The sequence below is a fragment of the Onychostoma macrolepis genome, chromosome 18 (assembly GCF_012432095.1).
Source record: "Onychostoma macrolepis isolate SWU-2019 chromosome 18, ASM1243209v1, whole genome shotgun sequence".
Lineage (NCBI taxonomy): Eukaryota > Metazoa > Chordata > Actinopteri > Cypriniformes > Cyprinidae > Onychostoma > Onychostoma macrolepis.
The window spans coordinates 735,123-760,000 of record NC_081172.1 but is presented as its reverse complement, the minus strand read 5'-3'; the positions used below and the strand labels follow the sequence as shown (position 1 = coordinate 760,000).

At 37.8% G+C, this 24,878-nt stretch overlaps 3 protein-coding genes and 2 long non-coding RNA genes across 9 annotated transcripts in view; 3 read left to right on the top strand and 2 right to left on the bottom strand.

Annotated features, from left to right (window-relative positions):
- Window positions 1-8,755, top strand: part of fbn1 (fibrillin 1) — a 90,683-nt gene extending 81,928 nt beyond the window's left edge. For both annotated transcript variants that reach the window (XM_058751342.1, XM_058751341.1), the window contains 3 exons: window positions 272-503; window positions 1,634-1,802; window positions 2,849-8,755. In XM_058751342.1, coding sequence (XP_058607325.1) covers window positions 272-503; window positions 1,634-1,802; window positions 2,849-3,214 — 767 coding nt within the window. In that variant the 3' untranslated portion in view covers window positions 3,215-8,755. The remainder of the gene's footprint in view (window positions 1-271; window positions 504-1,633; window positions 1,803-2,848) is intronic.
- dut (deoxyuridine triphosphatase) lies at window positions 8,351-12,800 on the bottom strand. Of its 4 annotated transcripts, none has more exons than XM_058751348.1 (7): window positions 12,661-12,800; window positions 11,193-11,337; window positions 10,449-10,540; window positions 10,326-10,370; window positions 10,165-10,239; window positions 9,761-9,831; window positions 8,351-9,689 (listed from the first exon to the last, which is right to left on the bottom strand). In XM_058751348.1, the coding sequence occupies exons 1-7, from the start codon at window positions 12,665-12,667 to the stop codon at window positions 9,633-9,635; spliced, it is 492 nt and encodes a 163-aa protein (XP_058607331.1). In that variant the 5' UTR covers window positions 12,668-12,800; the 3' UTR covers window positions 8,351-9,632. The 4 variants fall into 4 exon arrangements, with proteins under 4 accessions (XP_058607331.1, XP_058607330.1, XP_058607327.1 ...); XM_058751347.1 differs by having other exon boundaries at window positions 11,193-11,343; window positions 12,661-12,799; XM_058751344.1 differs by lacking the exon at window positions 12,661-12,800 and adding an exon at window positions 12,490-12,646 and having other exon boundaries at window positions 11,193-11,343.
- On the top strand, window positions 12,649-16,429 carry LOC131524324 (uncharacterized). The gene is made up of 3 exons (XR_009266967.1): window positions 12,649-12,788; window positions 14,039-14,101; window positions 16,289-16,429. It is a non-coding gene; the product is annotated as an uncharacterized LOC131524324 (long non-coding RNA).
- The window catches only part of slc12a1 (solute carrier family 12 member 1), a 24,217-nt gene continuing 12,447 nt past the window's right edge, over window positions 13,109-24,878 (bottom strand). Inside the window, exons 15-26 of the mRNA XM_058751343.1 lie at window positions 24,675-24,774; window positions 24,482-24,593; window positions 24,174-24,314; window positions 22,926-23,032; window positions 22,768-22,850; window positions 17,953-18,081; window positions 16,465-16,593; window positions 16,261-16,372; window positions 15,438-15,524; window positions 15,193-15,328; window positions 14,251-14,318; window positions 13,109-14,170 (exon numbers count right to left, since the gene is read on the bottom strand). Of these exons, the coding sequence (XP_058607326.1) occupies window positions 14,035-14,170; window positions 14,251-14,318; window positions 15,193-15,328; window positions 15,438-15,524; window positions 16,261-16,372; window positions 16,465-16,593; window positions 17,953-18,081; window positions 22,768-22,850; window positions 22,926-23,032; window positions 24,174-24,314; window positions 24,482-24,593; window positions 24,675-24,774 (1,340 nt within the window). The 3' untranslated portion in view covers window positions 13,109-14,034. The remainder of the gene's footprint in view (window positions 14,171-14,250; window positions 14,319-15,192; window positions 15,329-15,437; window positions 15,525-16,260; window positions 16,373-16,464; window positions 16,594-17,952; window positions 18,082-22,767; window positions 22,851-22,925; window positions 23,033-24,173; window positions 24,315-24,481; window positions 24,594-24,674; window positions 24,775-24,878) is intronic.
- The window catches only part of LOC131524326 (uncharacterized), a 9,674-nt gene continuing 9,466 nt past the window's right edge, over window positions 24,671-24,878 (top strand). The window contains exon 1 of the long non-coding RNA XR_009266968.1: window positions 24,671-24,796. This is a non-coding gene — a long non-coding RNA (uncharacterized LOC131524326). The remainder of the gene's footprint in view (window positions 24,797-24,878) is intronic.

Genomic DNA, 24,878 nt, shown 5'->3' with positions numbered 1-24,878 from the left:
AATCCATATCAGTTCCTCAAAATAAGAAGCGATTTAAACAGGAAATCAATACTGTCGTCCCAGTCTGTGTGTGTGTGTGTGTGAGGTTAGTGTTTTCCCATCATCCTGTGTGGGGTCTGTCGGTCTGTGACTAATGCTGGGCTCTTCCTCTGCTGATTAAAGTCTCCTGATCTTTGGTGTGAATCCAGCTGGTCCTCGTGCTCCTGCAGAGAGACCGCAGAGCTGTGGGAACCGGCCTGACCTTTGACCTCGCGTGTGTCTGTGTGTCCAGATGAGAACGAGTGCCAGAACAGCCAGATATGTGGCGGCGCCTCGTGTCACAACACGCTGGGCAGTTTCCGCTGTCTGTGTCCGACGGGCTTCGCCTTCGAGCAGCAGGTCGGCGGCTGTCAGGACATCAACGAGTGCAGCTTGACGCAGAACCCCTGCAGCTTCGGCTGCTCCAACACCGACGGAGGATACCTGTGCGGCTGCCCACCTGGATACCTGCGCGCCGGACAGGGGTCAGACTCACACGCACGATCTCACACACACACATGTTGGTATTTGTGGTTTACGGGACTCTCCATAGGCGTAATGGTTTTTATACTGTACAAACTGTATTTTCTATCTACCCCTTACAGGAAACGTTCTGCATTTTAAAATAAACACCATTTAGTATGTTTTTTAAGCTTTTTTAATTACGGGGGCACAGGAAATGTTCTCATAAACCACCTTCAAATTGTAATACCTCTGTCATACCCATGTCATTAAACTAATTTGTGTCCCCGTAAACCACAAATACAAACCCACACACTCACACACACACACACACACACACACACACACACACACACACACACACACACAGTTGTGCTGTAGTAGATGTGAGCAGAAACTGTGGTCTTCTAGATGTGAAGGAAGCTCTGTCGCCCCCTTGAGTACTGAACTGTTACTGCCAGAGTAACACACGACATACACCTGTGGTGTTAGTGTTAAATAAAACTATTGAAAATATTTTTTGGTAATTGAAATAGAATATAAATACAAGATCAAAAAAAAAGAGAAATGTCAAATGAATTAAGTTTAATGTGAAGTACTAAAATTACAAAAACATAAAAATAGAAACATAAAAAACCCAAACTGAATAATAATTACAACAGCACAAAATAAAATAAATTATAGTTAAAATGAAAACTAAAAGTTTAAAAATAAAAGCTACTCTGAATATTAATTAATTAATTAAGTCCTGAAATATGTCATGATGTACACAAGTGTTGTTATTGTTAACTAAAAGTTAAACTATTGAAAATTGTTTTTGGTAATTTAAATAAAATATAAAATGTAAAAGAAAATTAAAACCTAAAAAATTTTTTTAAATGAGAATTATCGCCTTGAACGTGAAAAGCACATAACAAAATTACTTGAAAACTAAAAATATGAAAATAAAAGCTAATCAAAATATTACTAAAAACTGTAATAGTATTTAAATAGTACTAAAATAACACATGCCATGATATACACCTTGTTCTTGTTGTTAACTAAAAGTAAAACTATTAAAAATTGTATCAGTAGATGCACATCTGTGTTCGGCTGATTCTGTTGTCTTGTGGTGTGTTTCTGTTTCCCTCATGTGTGTGTGTGTGTGTCTCAGGCACTGTCTGTCCGGCTCGGGGCTGTCGGCCGGTGGATCTCCTCTGACTCCCGCCGCTGATGGAGACGAGAACGATCTCTCTCCTGAGGCCTGCTACGAGTGTAAGATCAACGGCTATCCGAAGAAGGGCCGCAAACGCAGGAACGCCAACGGAACCGAGGAGCTTCAGGTAACCCAGCTCTCACTGAGACACTTATGAGCTCTTATAACTAGGGGTGTGCGATACATGTCGTCTGCGATAATATCGTAATTGTTGTTTTAACGATGTGCTATTTGACAGTATTTTGCAAAAACCATTCAAAACACACCTACAGAGCGCACACACGCATTTAAGTCTGTTAAAACACATTTAGAATGATCACAAAATTCAAGATATGGGGACAGAAAATGTGTATATTTATATAATTTCCTATAGTTAATATAACGCAGAGTGCCGTTTTTTTCTCCAAAAATTACCATGATTTCAAACATAATATTTATTTTTCACAACAGTTCAAAAAACAAGAAGTTAATTAAGAGACTTGCGTTTTAGGCACTATATTGCCTGTTTTTGCTTTATTTCGACAACAAAAATAATTCCAAACACAGCCACAGCACTTTTTTGTGTCTCTGAGCAACATGACTGTGTTTCGCTCCTGAATGAATCAACCGTTTAAATGATTCGGTTCAATCGCAATGACTCACTTATTAACAGTGACTCGCTGCCACCTGCTGGCGGTTTAATTTCACATTTAAAGTTTATTTTTATTATTTAAATAATTTCAAATTACAGTATTCAAAGTTTTATGTTTAATATATCAAAACATTCTTATGCATTTGTAATTGCAGGTTAAATGCATTCATGTCTTGCATTAAACAGTGTGTAAATTCATCTAAACACCTCTTCAGATGCAGCTTCTGTGTTTCCTCTGCATTGCAAAGATTAATTTTATTGATACTGATTTAATTTGCTTGGTAACAGCCCAAATGTCTTATTCTAATTCACTGATTAAATTTAAGAATTTGACTCAAAAAATAATGCACACTTTTAGAAAAATGCCCATAAAAGGTAAAAATCAATTTAAACTTATTGGAAAAGATGAATTCATTGCGAAGTAAGCAGCAATTATTTAGCAGCTAAAAAATGGTTTGAAGTCAGTTATTTCTATCTTTTGCTGTAGTGTGTCAATAGGAAATATCAGTTTACATTTCATCTCTTTCTGACGGTGTGTGCAGAACGATCTGGACTGGGTCAGTCTGGCCAGTGTAGACGTGGACGACACGCTGCAGCTGCGTCTGAATATCAGCACACTGAAGAGCAAAGACCACATCATCGACTTCGTGCCGGCGCTGTCCACGCTCGCTAACCACGTGCGCTACGCTATCGACTACGGCAACGACGACGGCCTGTTCCGCATGAGCCAGAAGGACGGCCTCAGCTACCTGCACCTATCCAAGAAGAAAGCTCTCCAGCCGGGAGCGTATTATTTACAAATCCGCAGCGTGCCGCAGAACGGCAGCCCAGAGCGGCCCGACACAGACTACCTCAGCGGGCAGCTAGGAGACGCTCTGCACATGAGCGTCCAGATCGTCCTGCACTGACGGACACTCGGACAGACTGCAGCAGCCTCGCCCAAAGAGCAGCACGCACCGCATCATACGCTCGCATAACACATTACTAGGGTTGGGCATCGTTTGAATCCTATCAATTCCAATTCGGATTCTGCTTATCGATTCCAATGTGGTTAAACAAAAGAAAGTCAAACATTTAGATATCAAACTTATTTATTCTGTGAATATACTTAATATCCTTGCAAAACATTTAATTGCTGCTGAATACCATAAACAAAAATCAGCCAGCTGCATAAAAACTGGTCTCAAGCTGCAGAAAAGAGCTGCATGGCTCTGGATAAATTGAGACTTTTTTCTTTTTTTTTTATGGAGGTTGTATTTCTCTTACAATACAATACAATACAAATGTTATTTCTGTAGCACATTTAAAACAACTGCCGTTGACCAAAGGGCTTTCCAGCATCGTTACATACAGTCACACAAACAATATTAAAACCTGATCACTAATCAGTTCTAAAAGCTCTACTAAAAAGGTACGATTTCAATCTAGACTTAAAAGCATCCACAGATGGGGAAGGTTTAATATGCATTGGAAGAGGGTTTCATAATCAAGGAGCAGCCACTGAGAAAGCCCTTTGATTTTAGGAACATGAAGAACTCGAAGATCTCATGTTTCTTCTATTTTAATAAAGAATCAAAAGGTCAACAATATATATTTTTGGGGCCATGCAATGCTTTTAAAAGCATCAACAAAACCTTAAATTCAATTCTAAATTTGACATGCAACCAGTGTAAGGAAACCAAGACTGGGGTAATTCTCTCGAGTCAAAATCTGGCACAATTCTGAAGAAAACACATTAGACGACTAAACAAAATCTCATGGATTTTATGCATGGAATGATTCAATGACTCGCTCAAGATTGACTCGTTTCATTACTGGACGAATCAGTGTTTTTGAATCTCTTGAATGAATGATTCAAAGACAAATACATATTTAACAGCCCCTTTCACCACCATTAAAATAAAAGATGTGCACACAGGAATTGATAGGTGGAATTGAAATTTTAATTTTACAGCAAGTATCCGATTCTGGAATTGGAATTGATTTTTGATTCCCAACCCTACATATTACACACTCCCACCGCCGCCGCGGAGGAATGGATGGAAGTTTCTCGCTCTGGCTCAGTCTATCGTATCTTACCGGTGCTAGTCACGTGAGCGCATAGATTCCTGCACTGTAATAACCGACCCACGCCGTCTGCGGCTGCCCGACGCTAGCCTTTCTGTTCTCTGCAACTATTCTAACAGGGTTTCTGCGGCTCTTACGAAGGCCAGTACAGAGAAAATGCAAGGAATAAATCAAATGTGACCATGGACCACAAAACCAGTCATAAGCTGAATAAATAAGTTTTCCATTGATGTGTGGTTTGTTAGGATAGGACCATAGATACAACTATTTGAAAATCTGGAATCTGAGGGTGCAAAAAAATCGAAATATTGAGAAAATCACCTTTAAATTTGTCCGAATGAAGTTCTTAGCAATGCATATTACTAATAAAAAATTAATTTATGGTAGGAAATTTACAAAATATCTTCATGGAACATGATCTTTACTTAATATCCCAATGATTTTTGGCATAAAAGAAAAATGGATCATTTTGACCCGTACAATGTATTGTTGGCTATTGGCTACTTATGACTGCTTTTGTGCTGCAGGGTCACATATGAACACAACACATTAAAACAGTCTCTGAATGCAAATGCATCAGCAACTTGAAAGCAGTTTGAAAATACAACTTCTAACAGATCTCCATCACTTTTTCATTCATTATGCAAAACAAAAACAGCTTATGTTTTGAATATCTGTGCTCAGAAACGCTAAAATATGGAAATAACTGTTACTGTATCTTCTGATCACACTGCAAAAAACTGCTGTTCTTCCTCAGTGTTTTGTCTTGTTTTCCAGTGCAAATGTCCAAAGATTGTGAAATCAAAATACATTGACTGGAGAAGCAAAATGATCAGTGTTGAAGGTGACACATTACAAGTAATGCAAATTACAATTACTGATTCGTTTCACTTCTGGTGTGAAAGGGGCTTTACAGTTGCCAAAAATATCATTTTTGTTGTTTTTTTATATTAAAAATAAGCAAGCCAAGCTCAGGTGACAAAAAGTAACAATGCATTACTTTACAAAAAAAAAAATGTTGCATAAAAAGTAATGAAATTAGTAACTTTTTTTATGGAGTAATGCAGTATTGTCATGCATTACTTTTAAAAGTAACTTTCCCCAACACTGAAAGTGTCAAAATAAGTTTTGTTTTCTGAGAAATTGATCAAAATTAAGTAAGTTTATGATTAAAGGGGTGTTTACACGGCATCATTTTCAACTAAAAACTGAAAACTTATGCGTTTTATCCATTTTGGGAACCTGAAAACAAACTTTTAAAATGGGTTTCAAAGTGGAAGCATTTGAAAATGTCTCTGTGTGAACGACAAAAACACGAAACTTTGTTTTTTATAAAGTGACATCACCAATTACTGGTCTGGCATGAATAATACAGCGTTCAAAAGTTTCAAAAACGCAATGAAAAACGAACAAATATCTTTTGATGGGCTCAGAAAAATGAGTAATTTTCATTCCTCATTAGCTCTTTTTCCATCCAAAGTTTCAAATTTAACTTGTGCGGGAAAGTAGAATATTGCATAAAACATTTGTGAATAAAGCACCATTTTTGTCCCATGTGTTCAAGAGAACAAAATAGTGACTTCCTGAGAAACGGCGCAAAATATCAGTAATAAAAATGAAAGTTGCTGCAGCAGGGGACACGTGGTTTTTTTCCTAAATCATAAATGACTTGCATCTCAAAACGCGTGGACGAAATGCAACGCGATCTTGCGTTCAGATGCCTGATCGTATGAGAGTTATGGAGGTGATTTTCAGAATTAAAATAAAATTTGAGACGGTGTGCGATGAGGTCAGAGTCCAGATGTCCAATCACATGATCTGTTGAGGCAAAGTCACATGACTTTTTTTTGTTGCACATTAAGGAATTTATTCGCTAAACGTGTTTCCATTGTAGTTTATGTGCATGTCTTCGTTTTGGATAAAAATGATCCTCCTCAATCGAGTGCATACGTTTTTAATGCACATTTTAAGATTTTATGTGCATCTTGGCATTTCCATCCAGTGTTTTACGTGATATTCCAAAATTTGCATAAAAATATGTGGATGGAAACATAGCTGTTGAAATTGATTGGTTCTTGTTTGATGCATAAACTCAGAAAAACTCCAGTAAATGCATCTTGATTTAAACATGTTTAGATATTTGTACTGGAAAACAAGACAGAAATACTGAGGAAGAGATTCATTTTTTTGCAGTGCATGCAGCATTTATGAATTCAAGCCTTTCTGTTCTGATTCCAGAGCTTTTTAAGCCCTCAGATCGTGCAAGACAAATGCAGACCTTTGTAAGACCCGCAGAAACCCTGTCCATGTAATTTAAGTGTGTCTATACTGTAACCGTGTCACTTTTTTACTCGCGAACGCATTTGTAAACTAGAGGACCCCTGGAACGGAGGGGTTTGTAATGGTGCTTCTTATAATGACCAACTACTTGTAAACTGTGTTTCTGTGACTCGATCCATATGCACTGAGGTCTGACGGCCACACACACCTCCACACACACCTGTGGCCTCCGGCGATGAGAACGCCGCCTCTGCCGTCTGTACGACCACGTTCTGTTCTGTCTTCACACTCGTGAGGGGGTTAGATGTACATTCACAATAAAAACATATTTTTGGTTGTACGGGCGACTCGAGCGCTGGCCTTCTTTCAGAGCGGCCTCAGAATCACTCGCTCTCGCTCGGTTCCTCTTGGGAAGATAACGGTTCACTCCAGAGTTTATAACTGAGCAGCTGACAACGTCGGCATCGGATCGTGATAATAATACTGCTGCGTTACATTTATTGGTAATACTGTGGTATTCTTTAACCCTGGTGTAAAGCTTGACATATCAAATAGCCTTTTTAAAAATGGAACAGTTGATATTACAAGAAAGTTTGTGTTTTTATGAGCATCACATGATCAGGCTTCTACGGCTCATATGTGTCCCTGCAGCACAGAAGCAGTCATAAGCAGCACAGCTATATTTGTAGCAATAGCCAACAATACATTGTATGGGTCAAAATTATACATTTTTCTTTTATGCCAAAAATCAAAGATCATGTTCCATGAAGATATTTAGTAAATTTCCTACCGTAAATATATCAAAACTTAATTATTGATTAGATGCATTGCTAAGAACTTAATTTGGACAACTTTAAAGGAGATTTTCTCAATATTTAGATTTTTTTGCACCCTCAGATTCCAGATTTTCAAATAGTTGTATCTCAGACAAATATTGTCCGATCATAACAAACCAAACATCAATTGAAAACTTATTTATTTGGTTTTCAGATGATGTATAAATCTCAATTTCAAAAAATCGACCCTTGTGACTGGTTTTGTGGTCCAGGGTCACTTATAGTCTGATCTAGTGAGTTTAGGAAACAAAAACAGCTCAATTTTAATCAGAGCAAAAATAGGCGATATCATTGGTTGCTCTATATCTCCAGTAATATGTCTTAGTAAGATGAGATTGAAATGATCCAAACATATGATGCAATGCAATGCAATGCTGATTGAAAGATGAAGAAATAAACGCTCCTCAGAAGATCCTGATGATCAGATTTGAGACGCACTGATTTTTCAAAAAATGATTGATGGAGAATCAAGTAAAACCGAGCTGCTTCAGTCCAAGAAATATTACTAGTTATTCTGACATTTACTTGATAAAAATAGAAATTTGTGATCATATGATACAGTAAGGTTAATGTATTTGACAGGTGTAATTTCCATGAATATGGTTAATTCAGCACAGTACTGTAGTATTACCATCTGATACCACCATAGCACTTCTGTTTTTTAGTAATGGTAAAGAAAACAAGCAAAACATCTTAAGTCACCTTTATTTATAAAGCGCTTTATTGTTTTGTGTATTTGACCTCGACAAAAATCACACAAAATGTAGAGGTAAGTCTGTAAATGATGTAAAGATCAAACGTGCCACAAAAGAAAACTCTTTTTGAGCTTTTGTTCATAACTCAGTCAGAGATGCAAACAGGTGAGAAGATTGCGTGACTCGGGGGCATGCCCTGCACAGTTTATTTTAAAGATATTTGTTTTACAAGCTCATTTGTAGTTACTTTAAGGTATTTTTTACAATATATTTTTTATTACCTTATATGTCCAAAACTAATTTTTCACACATACAATTTTTTTTTTTACAAAAATCAAGATGGAATATGGTCAAAATCCCATGTTATAAAAGATGAAGTGCTGTTCAGGCTATTTAAAGCAATATTGGCTGATTAGACGGCAATGCTGACCTAAAATGCAAAATAATTGCCCTCCTCTCTCTTCAGCGTTCCCACATCTCAGACCTCAAATACATCAAATATTACCCTTTTAGACACAGATTCTGAAGTAAAGAAAATATATGGACCCAAGCAAATCTCATTGGTGACCTATTTTGACCTAAAAAGTGAGCGGGCACTGAGAGGTGGTTTGCATCGGTGTAGTTCATGTCTGATGTTTTTATGAACTGTCCTGTAACACCACCCAGCGGCTCCTGAGCGACACACGGTTAGATTTAGTTAGTGATGGAAATCCTTTAGCCAATTTTGTGTTTCCAGTCAAAAAATTACCAGCTTTAAAAAAATATATATGTATGTATATATATATATAACTCCTTGGAAGTCTTATGTTATCATATCGCCAAATCTTGGATTTCATGTTTTTATCAATTTGTTTACTTTCATTTAAACACATTTTTGGAGCCGAGTGATCACAGGCTTCACTAATCAGTTTCTCCATCTCGGTTTTTGACTGTGAAAAGCATTATTTGTGGATCATTTTGACAATGTTCACTCAAACTGAGATCAATGATCAATCAGAAAGACACAAAACCTGTGCCAATTCAAAGATGACAAGTTGATCAGATTGAGTCTGGTATTTGGTATCGATATACACCAAAAATAAATTTAAGCAATTTATGTAGACTGGTCATTTTTCAACGGGAACACCAAAATCCCCATGAAATACAAAAATAACCCAATTTTTTTTTTTTTTTTTTTAATAAGCAGTCGGTAAGTTTAAATGCAGGGAAAAGAAAATCCTCTCCAGGTCAAAATGACCAGAATGTACAAAAACTGTAGCATAACATTAAAAGAGCAACAGCACGAAAAACTACTTGTTAATTAACAGCAAAACTTTCTACATTTATGTGCATGTTTTTTTTTTTAAACAAAGAACTATTTCGATAATCGCAAATAAAAAAAAAATGAACATGAAATAGTTTCACAGCATTACAGTATAAATGTTATTACATTTAACACAGTAACAGATTCAGTTGGTGCCGGTGGAGCCAAAGCCTCCCGCTCCTCTCTCCGTCTCGTCCAGCGTCTGAAACCAGAAAACATGATGTAAATACAGCAGAAGCGACTAACGAACGAGTTAACGACAGCAGCGTGTACCTGTAACTCCTGCAGCTCCGGGTAACAGATTCTCTCACAGATCAGCTGAGCGATGCGGTCGCCTTTCTTCACTGCAAACAGAGTCAAGAGTGTTGAAAAACACGCGTGTCGTCGAGAACTTCTGCAGAAATCACTCTCACTCGCGCTCCTGTTATTTCAAACCATTCCGTCATTTAAAGCAGTATTTTTGTCTCGTTTAAGTGTTTATTTTCTCAGAAAACAAGACTTCATATGTTCAGTTTTCATCTCAAATAAATGTCTCTTTATGGATGTTTAGATATTTGTACTGAAAATTGAGGATCATGTTTTTTGTTTTACAGCACATGCAACATTTAAATGCCATGACTTTATGAATGCAAGACTTTCTGCTCTGATTTAGGAGCGTTTTAGGTCTGCGGTCACACCTTCAAACGGCTCTTTGTTGAAGTTGAAGAGCACGACTCCCAGATTCCCTCTGTAGTCCTCATCAACCACGCCAGCTGTAGAGACACGACACATGATGTGATATCACAGCAAAACATCACATTGTCATGTCATTGGTGAATGTGATTCACGAGCGACGTACCGCCAACATCGATGAAGTGCTTCACGGCGAGACCCGAGCGAGGAGCTGCAACACAAGAGCATTAATGAGGAAACACACACAGATTCTGGACGGATGACACACACTTCTGTAGTTCTCGCTCACCGACTCGGCCGTAGTATCCGTGTGGAACCGCGATCTGGATGTCCGTCTTGACCAGAGCTTTGTCCATCGGCTCGATGCTGTAGTCGTATGCACTGAAACACACACATGAGGTTCTGTGTGACCGATCAATCACAGCTCATCAAACGCACTGAAGCAGCAGAGAATACTGAATTAGGAGGAAACAATGCAAAAGAGAAAGATGCATGAACATGAGCAGTGCAGCATGCATGAACAGAACACTGCATCTAATCACAGTGCAACAAAAGCAGCATTAAGTACTAGAATTAGAAGTTTTCTGAGCATGTTCACAGTTCATCAAATGCACTAATGCAGCAGTGAATCCTGGAATCCTGAAAAATCAATGCAATAGAGATGTGCATGAGTCTAAACACAAGCAGTGCAGCATGCATGAGCAGAACACCATCTAAAAACGGTGCAACAAAAGCAGCAGTACAAATAACGTTACTAGAATTAAGAGGGAAAAATAAGTGCAAGAGAGAAATGTCCATGAACCTAACCACGTGCAGAGCAGCACGCATGCGCAGAACACAGTGCATCTAATGCAGCAGTGAATACTGCAAGTAAAAAAAAATTCTGCAGGTTAAAACATTAGCAATACAGAAATAAGAAAAACATAATTAAGAGGGGGGAAACACTGCGAACGGGTATGAGTCTAAACGTGCAGAACAGCATACAGAACACAGAGAAACAGTGTTGATCCAGCGGCTCCGGATCGAGTCTCACCTGTACAGGTCGAATCCCGCGGCTTGGTTCGATCCTCGGCTCGGTGTCGTGGCGTTTTCTGTCAGCTTGGCGAATTTTAGCACCTTCTGCTCTTCGTGTCCGTTCACCGCATCGCTCTTGCATCTCTTCTGCGGAGAAACCGCTTCTGTAACTTCAGAGCAGGGCATTTTACTGGAGAGCGCGGCTGAAGCGACTGAATGAATGAATAAAGCGCGCCAGAATGCTTTATTTGAAATGACGGCGGGAAAGTCGTGGGTGCTGCAGTGTTGCCAAGTCCGCTGAATTGGACTACTTTACTGTTGCCGCGACCCCAAAAACTTGATATTTATGACCTGAAATGCGAATTTTACCAGGAAATCCCCGTCAAAATAACGCATATTTTACCCTTCGGAACACGAATTTACTCGGGGACCCCCTCGAAACGCGATTGGGATTGTTTTGAGTAGCAATTGGGTGGGTTTGGTTGCGGAAACCTGGCAACCCTGGCGCTGCGTCAACAAGAGAATGTGCAACGTTTCTTTAAATATGACACTGGAGCACAAAACCAGTCATAAGAGTCCATTTTTATCATTATTGAGATTTATACATCATCTGAAAGCGGAATAAATAAGCTTTCCGTTGATGTATGGTTTGTTGGACAATATTTGGCTGAGATACAACTATTTGAAAATCTGGAATCTGAGGGTGCAAAAAAAATCTAAATATTGAGAAAATCGCCTTTTAAAGTTCTTAGCAATGCATATTACTAATCAAAAATTAAGTTTTGATATATTTGCGGTAACAAATTCACCAAATGTCTTCATAGAACATGATCTTTTTGGCATAAAAGAAAAATTGATAATTTTGACCCATACAATGTATTGTTGGCTATTGCTACAAATATACCTGAGCTGCTTATGACTGCTTTTGTGCTCCTGAGTCACATAAATAATTTAATAAAATTAAATTAGTCGTCATTATTAAACTAAGATCCCTTGTGGCGACCACTAGTCGGGAGTTTTTGTCATTGTTTATCTATGTAGCACCTTATATAGCAGACATATTTCTGATGTACTAACGTCACATTCATTGCCTTCTCCTTGTCTAGAAGTGATATCACATTCAAGCAGTGGTGAATCACATTTTTATTATATTATTCATAACATAGCCAGCACGTTATGAATAAAGAGTTAAATTTGATCCAGCATGCTGAGGTGAAGTGTAGCGAGTGATATATCACGGAGCGTCGCGCTGCAGTCCGTTATTAACGGTTATTATTAACGGCTGTTTTGTCGTGATGTTATATAGAGTTGCTGACCTCCGGCGCCGCGTCCGAGACCAAATCCGTTTAAACCGCGAACAGCGGCCACAGAAACGCGCCAAACCAACATCTTCAACAGTAAGTTACTCCGCCATATTTGTTGTTGTTTGCATTCTGGGAGTTGTAGTTTTTTGTGCGGTGTAGTTCTCGGAGGTCGTTTGAACTCACGGTTCATCGCGTATTTGTGTGAGAATCCGTTCCGTTGATTCAGAACGAAGCGGGATCAAGTGAACGTTAAACGGCGCATCCTGAGGGAGAAACTCGTCACGACGGCGGCGGCAGCGTTAAATACTCAGGTGAAATTAATTACTTATGATAATCACCCTGAACCGAAGAACATCCGCCTGTAAAGCACCCGTTATCCGGTGAATATTCGTTCAAACGCGTCGTTTCCATTCACAGCTCGTTTGGAATTTTGTTGTTGTTCTTGGTTTGAATCAACCGTTAAAAAAATACCGCGCTAACCTGCAGTTTCCTTCAAAATACTATTACTGTGCTTAAATCACAATAAATTATTTAATCGGTAATATCATATATTATCATACCCCCCCATTTGGGAATTTGTTTAAAACTAGCGTATAGTACCACAAACACCTTCACTTTTGAGACACTCAAATGCATTTTTCAAAAATTGGTTTATTTACTGTGAGAAAACATTTTTATGTTCTTGAAAATTAATATAGCATGAAATAATTTCACACAGTCTTTCCCAGTACCACAGAAATATAAATAGGATCGGCAATCATAATGGCCGTTAGTGAATATATTTACAAAAATACTTGACAAAAATAAGATACTTTAATTGATCACTGAATAATTTGACACTAAAGTGCTTTTATACTGTTTACAGAGATCTATTGTTGTTGTTATAGCTACATGTGTCCAGCTGAGGGCAGTATTGAGTCACAGTGGATACTAACATACTGTAGCTGTGCAGTCTTTATTACAGTATGCGACGGTGATGTTTAAATCATGCTCTTTATACCTCGTTATGTTGCATATTAAATTCAGTCAGTGGCTTTTATTCAGCATGTTTCATGTTATTTTATGTAAAAATGTCTTTTGGTGTTTTTTGATGAATAGAAAGTTTTAAAAATCTAAATTTAATTGAAATCAAAATCAACATTATAAATGTCGTTTCTGTCACTTTTGATCAATTTCATGCATTCTTGCTGAATAAAAGTATATATTTCTTTTTTTTTTTTCTTTTTTAAATCATACTTAACCCGAACTTTTGAATGGTAGTGTATATCACAGTTTTCACAAATATATTAAGCAGCAAAAGCAGTTTTCAGCATTGATAATTAGAAAAGTTTCTTTTGGCAGTCTGATCAAATAATACATTCAGATCATGGGTTCATTCTTCATATACAGCATGCCTTATCATATGCTAAATTCAGTGAGTGGCTTTTTATTTTGCATTTTTACTGTTCCTTTATGTAATAATGTCTGATCAAATAAGTCAAGATATAGATGGATTCATTTTTCAGTGGTATGCTGTTGAACACAAACTGTGTGTGTGTGTGTGTGTGTGTGTGTTCTTCAGGAGTAGAAGGTCAGCACGCTCTGATGGTTTCCTCGTATCAGGACGGTCGGCGGTAGATTTTTGGTGAGTGCATCTAGCCAGGCCATGTACAGATAATCAGAGACGGAGCCTTTACGGGCGATGGGCATGCTCCTGTAACACACACACACACTCGTGAGTCACATGATCATGCACTGACACACACACATAATGCTGATGAGGGTGTGACTTACACCAGGACGAGTTTGGCTGCTCTCGAGCTCTCCTGAAGAAGCTCATTGAGACGCACCTGCAGCATCGTCTGCGGAGAGTAAAGCACAGACGCTTATCACACACTCATGTGGTCGATCGATCGTCTTCGTTCACTTAAATACATGACCAGTCAAACTGTTGGAGGAATATTGATTTTTTAAATGTTTTTGAAAGAAGTCTCTTCTGCTCACCGAGGCTGCATTTATTTGATCAAAAATACAGTTTAAAGCAGCTGTTTTCTATGTGAATATGTGTTAAACTGTAATTTATTTCTGTGATGCGCAGCTGTATTTTCAGCATCATTACTGCAGTCTTCAGTGTCACATGATCTTCAGAAATCATAATAATATACTGATTTGCTGCTCAAGAAACATTTCTGATTATTATCAATGTTGAAAACAGTTGTGCTGCTCAATATTTTTGTGGAAAGCGTGATGCATTTTATTTTTCAGGATTCACAGATGAATAGAAAGTTCAAAAGAACAGCATTTATTTGAAACAGAAATGTAACATTAAAAAGGTCACTTTGGTTCAATTCAGTGCGTCTTTACTAAATAAAAGTATTAATTTCTTTCTATCATGTGACACTGAAGACTGCAGTAATGATGCTGAAAATACAGCTGCGCATCACAGAAATAAATTAGTTTAACACATATTCACATAGAAAACAGTTATTTTAAATTGTAATAATACTTCACAATTTTTACTGTATTTTGGTCAAATAAATGCAGCTTTGGTGAGCAGAAGAGACTTCTTTCAGAAACATTAAAGAATCTTTTTGACCAGCAGTGCACATACTATTACTGCATTTACACAATTATTAACTGCTATGGCAGCTTTGTTTTTAAATTTTTCTACATTTTAATGAACAGTCGCAAACTCCTCTTCTTGTGCAAGGGGTTGTGGGTAATGTGGGATTCTACCTTCTCCTCAAATGCGTCCAGCTCGGCGTCTGTGATCTTCCAGGGATGTTCTTTCCTCAGAGCTTCAGCCTGCGACGTCTCCTTTGAACCCTCGTGCATCCGGAACGGCTCGATCATGTCCTCGAACAGTTTCCAGCTAACACACACACACACACACACACACAGAGTGAGTGAGTGTATTCGGAGCACGTGGAGCGTGTCAATGAATGGAATGAGGATTAATCGCGTGTGTTTTTCATTCACACCTCTCTGTGCTGGGCCTGACGTTGATGTCTGTGATAACATTGATGTCGGCATATTTGATCCTGAACTTCTTCAGAAGTTCCTGCATTCTGACGGACAGTTACGGAGAAAAACACGCAGGTCAGTCAGTGCTGGGAAGGCTACTTCGGAAATATAATAATAGGTTATAGATCACATATTAGTTACCATATTAAAAATGTAATAAATAGTATAACTATCTCTTGAATTATAATTTAATTTTTAAAGATTAATATAATTTAATTTCAAAGCACAGCCACCACAAAATCAGACTTTAGCACCTCTTTCTACTTTAAGACCATTCTGAGGTAAATACAGATTTAAAATCATAACAAGAAATAGTTTAATAGCTATGATGCTGTTTTTGAAATCAGATCTTTGTATAGCTTTGATAGCAAACACTGGCATCTAATAATGGAAAAAACTGTTAATCTTTAAAAAAAAAAAAAAAATCATTTACATAAACCCAAATAGGAAATAAGCATGTGTCCTGAAACATTGGTGTGTCATATTTTAAAGCAGTCAATGCAATTTGGGAAAGAAATCAATCAAATCTGTGTGTGTGTGTGTGTGAAAATATTCAGATGTAACCCCCTTTTGTAATCAATAACATTTTCAAAGTAACTGTAATTTAATTACACAATTTTTCTCAGTAACTGTAACAGATTACAGTTACATTTATGGTGTAATTAAATTACGTAATTCTGTTACATTGTAACTGGTTGCTTCCCAACACTAGTTACTAGTCAGCATCCGTCAGCAGGTGTTCGATTAGAGGCGTTAGAGTCTGTTTCTGTTCTGACATACTCCTCTTTGTCCTGTTCGATGCGCTCAGGCTGGCCGGCGATGAAGATCCTGAGTTTGCAGTCCTTCCATTTCTTCCGTGTGGTCAGAATATAAGGCAGGAGAAGCGTGAGACCTGCAGAACAACAAGAAGAGACATCACCATCACACTTCAGACCTGAAGGAAGGGAAGAACGCAGCCGTGACGTCAGGAAGATTTGTGCTCACCTCCGTCTTCAAACAGCCACCAAACGTCAATCGTCCCTTTGTCCTGTTTCTTCTTGAACTGGCTGCTGGCGTCCACCAGACGCTGGTTCATCTTGGCCAGATCTGATGTCTGAGGAACATCCAGAGAAACTGAGGAAGGAAAACAAAAAGCTCTCAGCTCTTCTGGACAAACAGGTCACGTTTAAGATCAAACTCCAGACTGGGTTTAGTGTTAATGTCTTTGAATTGGACTGCAAAACTAATGTGAGTCTGTGGATTTTGTGACACAAAAGTCATGCCAAAAATGTGTGAGTTTGATTGCAATATTAAATCAAGTAGCATCAGCACTCAAATGATGTTTTTCAGAACTAAATTCACTTTCTGAGCCATTTTAACTAACTGGTGTTCAATGTCCAGGCCATTTTGTGTTCATTTAGAATAATATATTTATTGTCTCATATTGTGAAATCTAGAAAACTTCATCTTGAGGAATGTGTTGTTTAAAAAGTGTTCTTTTAATTAAAAAAAAATTGTAGCTTCAAATAAAATACATTTTTACTGAAATAAACTAAAATTTATTTTAAAAATTCACTATTACAATTTACTAAAATCAAAACAAAATAAAAATAAAATTATTTTTATATTGAAAATGAAATAAATTCATGAAAAAAAAAAAAAAAAAAAAAATATATATATATATATATATATATATATAAAACTTTTTAAACATTTTATTTCAGCTAGTTGCCAAGGAATTTTTTTTTTCATTTAGTTTAACTTGATTTACTAAAATGACTAAAATTTTATAGACATAAAGACAAAATTAATAAAACTATATAGACTTAAAAAAAAAAAAAAAATGAAATGAAAACAAAAATATACAAAAATTCTAATTATTAGTAAAAACTATTATAGTATCTCAGTGAAAGTAGCGTGTATTGTGTTTATTTAAAATAAATTGCACTTGTTTTGACATTTTGTTGTCTAATGTAAATACATGCATCTTTAATTGTAGCTCAAGTGTCCAAATATGTTTATAGCCACTATGTGTGCTTTATTAGACCGCAGTGATTAGAGACATCAGCACAAAAGACCAACAGATTAGTGTTTAATGAGTCGTTTGGAATACGAGCGCCTGCTAAATGACATGTGACCCCATGATTGAATCTGTTTGAGAAGAGGCAGTAAAGACGAAGATAATGGTGAATGCAGAAAGACCTGAGTCTGCAGCGTTTGAGGCCATTAAGACTCTGTCCTATTAAAAACCTTCACGTCCGAGAAGTGCAGCGGCGAGACAGTGAGTTTGGAGTTCAGGGCACTGTGCTCCGTGAGACCAGACTATTAGATTATAACCGCACAGACGGTTTTACAGAGGCACATTTAATCAGCTTTTATTAGAGCGCTGGAGCTCCGGCCTGATGGATGCACTTTCAGAACGTCTTTGAGTAGGTTTCATTTGATGCATTTAAGACATTCAGAGAGAGAGAGAATGAGAACGAGCGGCCGTACCTTTGCTGGTCAGCTCTTTTTTGGAGTTTTTCTTAGACCTGTTGAAGAACCCGTTTCCTCCGTGTGGCTGAAAGTCATTCTCCTCCATCTCCAGCGCCCGCTGCTCCATGATCATGCGCTCCATTTCCTCTGACAATCACACAATATTGCATATTCATCATTCAGCATTGCATCAGTGTCTCAGCAATGGATGCTCTGCAGTGAATGGGTGCCGTCAGAATGAGAGTCTGATAAAAACATCACAATAATCCACACCACTCCAGTCCATCAGTTAACATCTGGAGAAGACAAAAGCTGAAACACATCCAGCATATTGAGTGCAGATTTCTCTCCTGATTCAGATCAGAACACTTTTTCACCGGAGGAAGCATTATTATGGATTATAGATTCAGATTTTTAGTTAAAAACGTCCCGGTTTAGACTACACAGATCTTTTGTCGGTTACGACAGTCGATTTTAACTCCTGAAATCTTGTCGTGTCTTGAACAAGAAACATGTCAGGCTACACGTTGCTATCCCATCTTTCTTCGCTTACCGTCTTTAACTGTGCTGTCATCGATAACGCGGGACTAGACAGGCGGAGACATGAGCGTAAACAAACAATGGCTAGCAAACAGCGTGTCTTGTTGTGTGAAAAGCCCAAAAAAGAAAGAAAACCCGACACAAATCTGGATTGCGTGAAGAGCACAGCATGGACAAGAGAACTGCACTCTCAGAAATAAAGGCGCAAAAGCTGTCACTGGGGCGGTACCTTTTCAAACGGTACTTGTTTGTACCTAAAGGGTCCATTTTGGTACCTTAAAGGTACATATTAGTACTTAAAGTGTACATATGTGAACCTAATAGATACAAAAGTGTACCTTTTGGAAAGGTACCGCCCCAGTGACAGCTTTTGTACCTATATTTCTGAGAGTGTGAGGGCAAATCATTTTTACTTGACGTTTTTTAACTTTTTTGAAAACATTATAGCCATAGCGCCACAAACATTTCCACCTAGCAGGACCGATACTGTTATTCGTTTCGGCTTGTTTGAAAGCGTGTACGAAGGCGCTTCTGCGCTCCTATTGGCCGGTGTCACAAATGTGACGGAACTCATCGTGGATGATGGAAAAATTTAAGAGGTCATCGGATGCCCAAATTGATATGATTCTTTAGGGTCTTAATGAAAAGTCTTCAACTTCAGGGCTTAAACCCAAAAGACGACGATATCATGATCAGTATTTGAGTTTAGGATTTAGGATGCTTGGACATGTTTCCTACGCTGGCTGACTTCATGCAAGAGGCAGGGCCGACTGGTTCCTATTCAGCCTTCGGGCGCTGAACACCTAAGGGGTCTGTGTCAGCAGTTCACACACTATTTTTCCAACGAGACCGTCCAGGATGAGTGGATTCGCAATCCATTCAAGCTCAAGCCAGCAGAAAGTGACGCACTGTTTATGCAAGACGAAGAGGCTTTGATTGATCTGACTAGTAATCATGAACTGGAGCAAATGATTACACACTCTTCCATCGGACATTTCTGGCTCTCACACAAAGAGCACTGAGGAAACTTTTACCATTCGTTTCAACGTATTTTCTGCCATGACATTCATCAAGAACAAATATCGTATAAGTGGAGGATGACCTTCGTCTGTTTCTGACGTCACTACAACCACGAATTAGTCTTCTCTGCGCAGCGAGGAAACAAATGCATACCGCTCACCAAGGTAGGGATATAATTACGTAAGCATATTAATCAATAGTAGAGATATAAAAATGTTGCCATGTTTAAAGTTCCATCCCCTCTCTCTGTTATGGATCATCTGACCGTTTTGACTGAGACGGACAGTTCTTAGAATTTTAAATTGCTAAAAAATATATTCTGTTCTTTTCGTATGGAACCATCATTGTTTTTGTTTCATTATTCTTAGTTTTAAAAACATTATATTAACCTACTTGTTATTACTCTGAAAATAACTGCACTTTTCATGTTAGCACAAATAATGATAAAAGTGAGTTAACAGTCTGACATTGTTCTGTGTGTGTGTGTTGGGGGGGGTAAGTTGTGTCAAAAGGGAGGCCCACTGTCTTAGACTTTGAAAACCCCTGGTCTATAACATACTTTGGTTAAAATTTCTCAATGGTAGTGTAAAACAACACCCTTTTTACCCTGTCAAAAACACAGCGTGCCGTTTCGGTGCATGTTCCTTTAAATGCTAATGAGCTCTGCTGACCCCGCCCCTCTCTTCCGAGCCACTCTCTGAGAGACTCTTAACTGTAGTGCATTCATCGTAAGACTTGCTAACTACAGGGTTTCCGCGGGTCCTTAAAAAGTCTTAAAAAGTCTTAAATTTACTTTATCAAATTTAAGGTCATAAAAAGTCTTAAATTGTACAAGAAAGTCTTAATTATGATTTCAAGAGGTCTTAAATTTGAGTACTGACCAGAATCACGATGCAGCTTAATGTGACGATTAAACTTCAAAAAGCTATAAATAAATATGAACGCAGCACGTTTCAAAATCCCGTGCTGCTTTGTGTTCTGCTGTTACCGCGGAAACCGTTCGAAAGCGCCTCCTGCTGGCAGAGAATGAATGCGCATGTTCAATAAGGCTGTTGTTGTGAGTAGTGTATTCATGCAATACCGGAGGCTGTAGTTTCAGAACCGGATTTCTAGGACCCTATAGTTTTTTCTTTTTTTTTTATTATTTTATTTATTTATTGTATGTATTATGTCAGGTCTTCCAGACAGTTCTATCAAGCCTTTACAATTAATCCAGAACGTGCAGCAAGATTAATTTTTAATGAGCCAAAAATAATGTAAGAAAGAATGAAGAACATCACACCTCTGTTTATCAATTTGCACTGGCTACCAATAGCTACGACCACTGGCTCTGCACCCCTTTACCTAAATTCATTACTTCAGACTTATGTGCCTCTAGAAGCTTACGTTCTGCAAGTGAACATCGCTTTATTGTTCATCCCAAAGAGGCACAAAATCACTTTCACAGACTTTTACTTTAACTGTTCCCTCCTGGTGGAATGACCTGCCCAACTCAATCCCAGCAGCTGAGTACTTAGCCATCTTCAAGAATCGGCTAAAAACACATCTCTTCCATCTTTATTTGACCCTCTGACTCTAGCACTCTCTATTCTAATTCTATTCTTTAAAAAAAAAAAAAACCTTGCTACGTGTACTGCATTAAGCTAACTGAGACTCATTATAGCACTTGCATATCATTGCTCTTTTGTTGATTTTGATTGCTTCCATTGTCCTCATTTGTAAGTCGCTTTGGATAAAAGCATCTGCTAAATGACCAAATATTAGTGGCTCATATTATTTTATAGCACTTGCTATTCAATTCTGTATATTATTATTTTTAAGGAATTATGTAGTTGTTTAATTGTATGCACTTAATTATTGTCCTAACCAACTCCTAACCCTAAACATACCCGTTGGTAACTCTCTTGAAATATTTAACCTAATTTATTTCAATATATTCTATATATTCTGGTTTTAAATTCAGTTTTCTTGGAAAGAAAGACTTGTGTCTGTAAGAGACTTCAGTTCATTAGCCGCAGCGCTTCACGTCTGATGTGTGACAAACTTAAAGTGCAGTAAATGGTAAAACACTTGTGGTACAAATTGGTGTGATTATTAGTACTTTAATAAATGTAAAATAATTTGAATACAAATACTAATTTACGACATCCAGCATCACAATGAACTGTTTTGCACAGCTAAAAAGGCTAAATGGAGATTGCTGACTCCCCCTCAAACGGTTCACGCTAGCTCTTACATTAAAAATAAGATGGAAAGATAAAAAATGAATAGTTTCCATGGATCTAGTCTTTGCATCTGTTTGTTTAATGTTTGAATCAGGTCTCCTCTGTTGGAGTAGACAGCGCTGTCCCAAAAAATAGGGTCCTAGAACTGCAGGAACATTAGGTTTTTTGTTCAGACCAATGTGAAAATCGACCCATGTTTTTACCCTGCAAACACGCAGAGCTGTAAATGTGAACTGGTGGGTCAATAAGAAGATAATTCATTATAAAAATCTAAACAGTAAAATGTGTTTGTATGTTATTTAATTAATTTAATTGTTTAAATTAATATAATAATTAATATTTTTGACTCATCCATTTTCTTAAAAAATGGTTTAAAGGCTGAAATGTGAAGTGTATCATTTTATAAAACTTTTTGTTTTCCTGAAAACTTGTATCTGAACTGTAAATCATGCTTTTTATAGTCATTTTACAGTTTAATAGTTTACCATAGACATTGCCCTACCCTGCTCATATGGTATTAATTTTATTTGTGCAGGTCTTAAAAAGGTCTTAAAAAGTCTTAAATTTGAGCTTAAAAATCCTGCAGAAACCCTGTAACTAGCGCATTATTAGGAAAGGCGATTTCCTTCTGTAGATAAAGCTGGATCACGAATGATCACGGCTCAGATGTCGGTCGTCGTCCACTATGACACACTACACGAGATGAAACGATTGAAACCAAAATCGGGCTAAAATAGTGCAGTCCGAACCAGGCTTCAATGATGGATTTGTTTGAGCTTTTGTCTTCTCCAGATGTTAACTGATGGACTGTTAACTGATGTTGTGATGTTTTTATCAGACTCTCATTCTGACGGCACCCATTCACTTTGCTGAGACACTGATGCAGTGACACATTTCTACAAAACTCATCCTGATCTGGGATGGCGTGGAGTATGGCACATTTATGGGTGAACTGTTCCTTTAACTCATCGGTTTCACGTCTTTAACACACACAGTAATGTTAATCTGAGGCGTCTTGTTCCTCTGAGAGTTTGTTGCGGTGTTGTACCTTCTGCTTTGAGGATGTGAGAGATGTCCATCCCCTGACTGATTCTCAGTATCACGGCCCCGTGCTCGAAATCAAATGCGTTGCTGCGGGAAGAACAGAACCGTGTGTGTGAGAGAGAAAGACAGCAGGTGATTCAGACAGACAGTTTGAGGACTCACTGCAGAATTCCCACGTAGCTTTGAACGTCCTGTGGTTTGGCGATTCTCCAATTACGCTTAAATCCCAACATCACTGTGTTCGGCTTCATCCGGCCGAGTCCTGACGCCTTCACACACACACACACACACACACATGCTATTTTAGCACCATTAAGATTTTGACATTATTTTCATGACTATTAAACACTTTCCCCCGGTTCCACAAACAGGGCTTAAGCCTAGTCCCAGGCTAAAATGTAAGTCTGAGCTGTTCCTGAGCCTTTGTTTTGTCTCAGGATGCACATCAGGAATGTTTTGGTTACGCTTTATTTTAAGGTGTCCTTGTTATAGTGCAATTATACATTTAAGTACTGAGTAATATTAATTAAGAACACACTATTAGGTTAGGATTCAGGTTACTTGCATGTAATTATGCGTAATTTATTGTTGTTATTATAATAGTAAGTACATGTAACGTGTAACAAGGACATCTTAAAATAAAGTGTTACCACGTTTTTTTCTACGGCATGTTTATATAAAATTACTATTGATGTCAAACGATTAATCGCGATTAATCACATCAAAAGTTTTTGTTTACAAAATATATGTATGTGTGCTGTGTATATTTATTATGTATATATAAATACACACATGCATGTATATATTTCAGAAAAATATGTTATGTTTATATATAAAATATATTTATTATATGAATATAAATATAGACATGTAAATACTTTAAAAATATATATTGTATGTGTGTGTATTTATATATACATAATAAATATACACAGAACACACACATATATATTATGCAAACTCTTATTTTGTATGCGATTAATCGTTTGACAGCACTTAAAATTACTTAAATGTCCTAATTGAACTATGGCCTAATCCTGGCTTCGTCTAATTTTCGTCTAACTACCATTAATTTTTTTTTTTTTTTTTTGTAAGATTTTCTAATGTTTCTAAAAGAAGTCTCTTCTGCTCAACAAGGCTGCATTTATTTGATCACAAAATAGAGTAAAAATAGTTAAATATAATTACAATTTAAAATATTTTTTCTATGTAAATATCAATTAATAATTTAATTTATTTCTGTGATCAAAGCTGAATTTCTAGCATCGTTGCTCCAGTCTTCAGTGTCACACGATCCTTCAGAAATCATTCTAATATGCTGATTTGCTGCTCAAGAACCATATATAGCACAAAAATGATACAGTATATAATATAGTCTCCATCCATCTCTGTGTTTGTGTTCAGACTGACCTGCATCAGCGCTTCTGCTCCTTTCTGCAGGTTCTCGCCGGCGACAGGCGTGTAAAAGGCTTTGCGCTTCTGCTTGTTTATCCACTGCTGGTTCTGCTGAATGGCAGCGCTCATGTCCTGCAGATTCTTATCACGCTCACCCTAAAACACACACGCCGTCTGACAAATCTGACCCTCATCTGCTTAATAAAACATGATTTAATCACACGATCAAGATCAGAATATTCCGCCTCCAGAGTCCCGCAGGAAGCCCTGGTGTGTGGAGATTCGTTTGGGTTTTTTTGACGAGAACGAGAACATCTCCTCACCATAAACACCTCACAGGTCAGACACAGCCCATAATTCTTAGTGAATGAATGTGCCAAGTCCAGCAGCGCCGGTCTGGTTCTGGGCGATCCTGTCATCACGAGACACTTGGGTCTGCAACGGAACAGAAGGAGCGAAACTCTGAGAATATAATCTGTATTAAACACCCGTTTATCTGCTTTGACCTGAGCGCACCTGAAGTTCTTGATGTGTTCTTCCACCGCAGATAAAGTCAGAGCATTGTTCACAGCGTTTATGAAGGTCACGGCTTGAGTGGACGAACCCCAGTTCACATCTGAGAGAAGCAGGAGGATCAGGTGTCTATTACTGCACTTCTGTTATATCATTCATGCTTGTGTTTATGGTTTATATCATATCTGACCCTGCAGCACAAAAGCA

Coding starts and splice junctions, on each gene's coding strand:
- dut (XM_058751344.1), bottom strand. CDS start 12,562: ATGTTGGTTTGGCGCGTTTCTGTGGCCGCTGTTCGCGGTTTAAACGGA. Junction 10,240..10,325: donor GCACTTCATCGATGTTGGCG/GTACGTCGCTCG, acceptor GTGTCTCTACAG/CTGGCGTGGTTGATGAGGAC. Junction 9,832..10,164: donor CAACAAAGAGCCGTTTGAAG/GTGTGACCGCAG, acceptor CTCTGTTTGCAG/TGAAGAAAGGCGACCGCATC.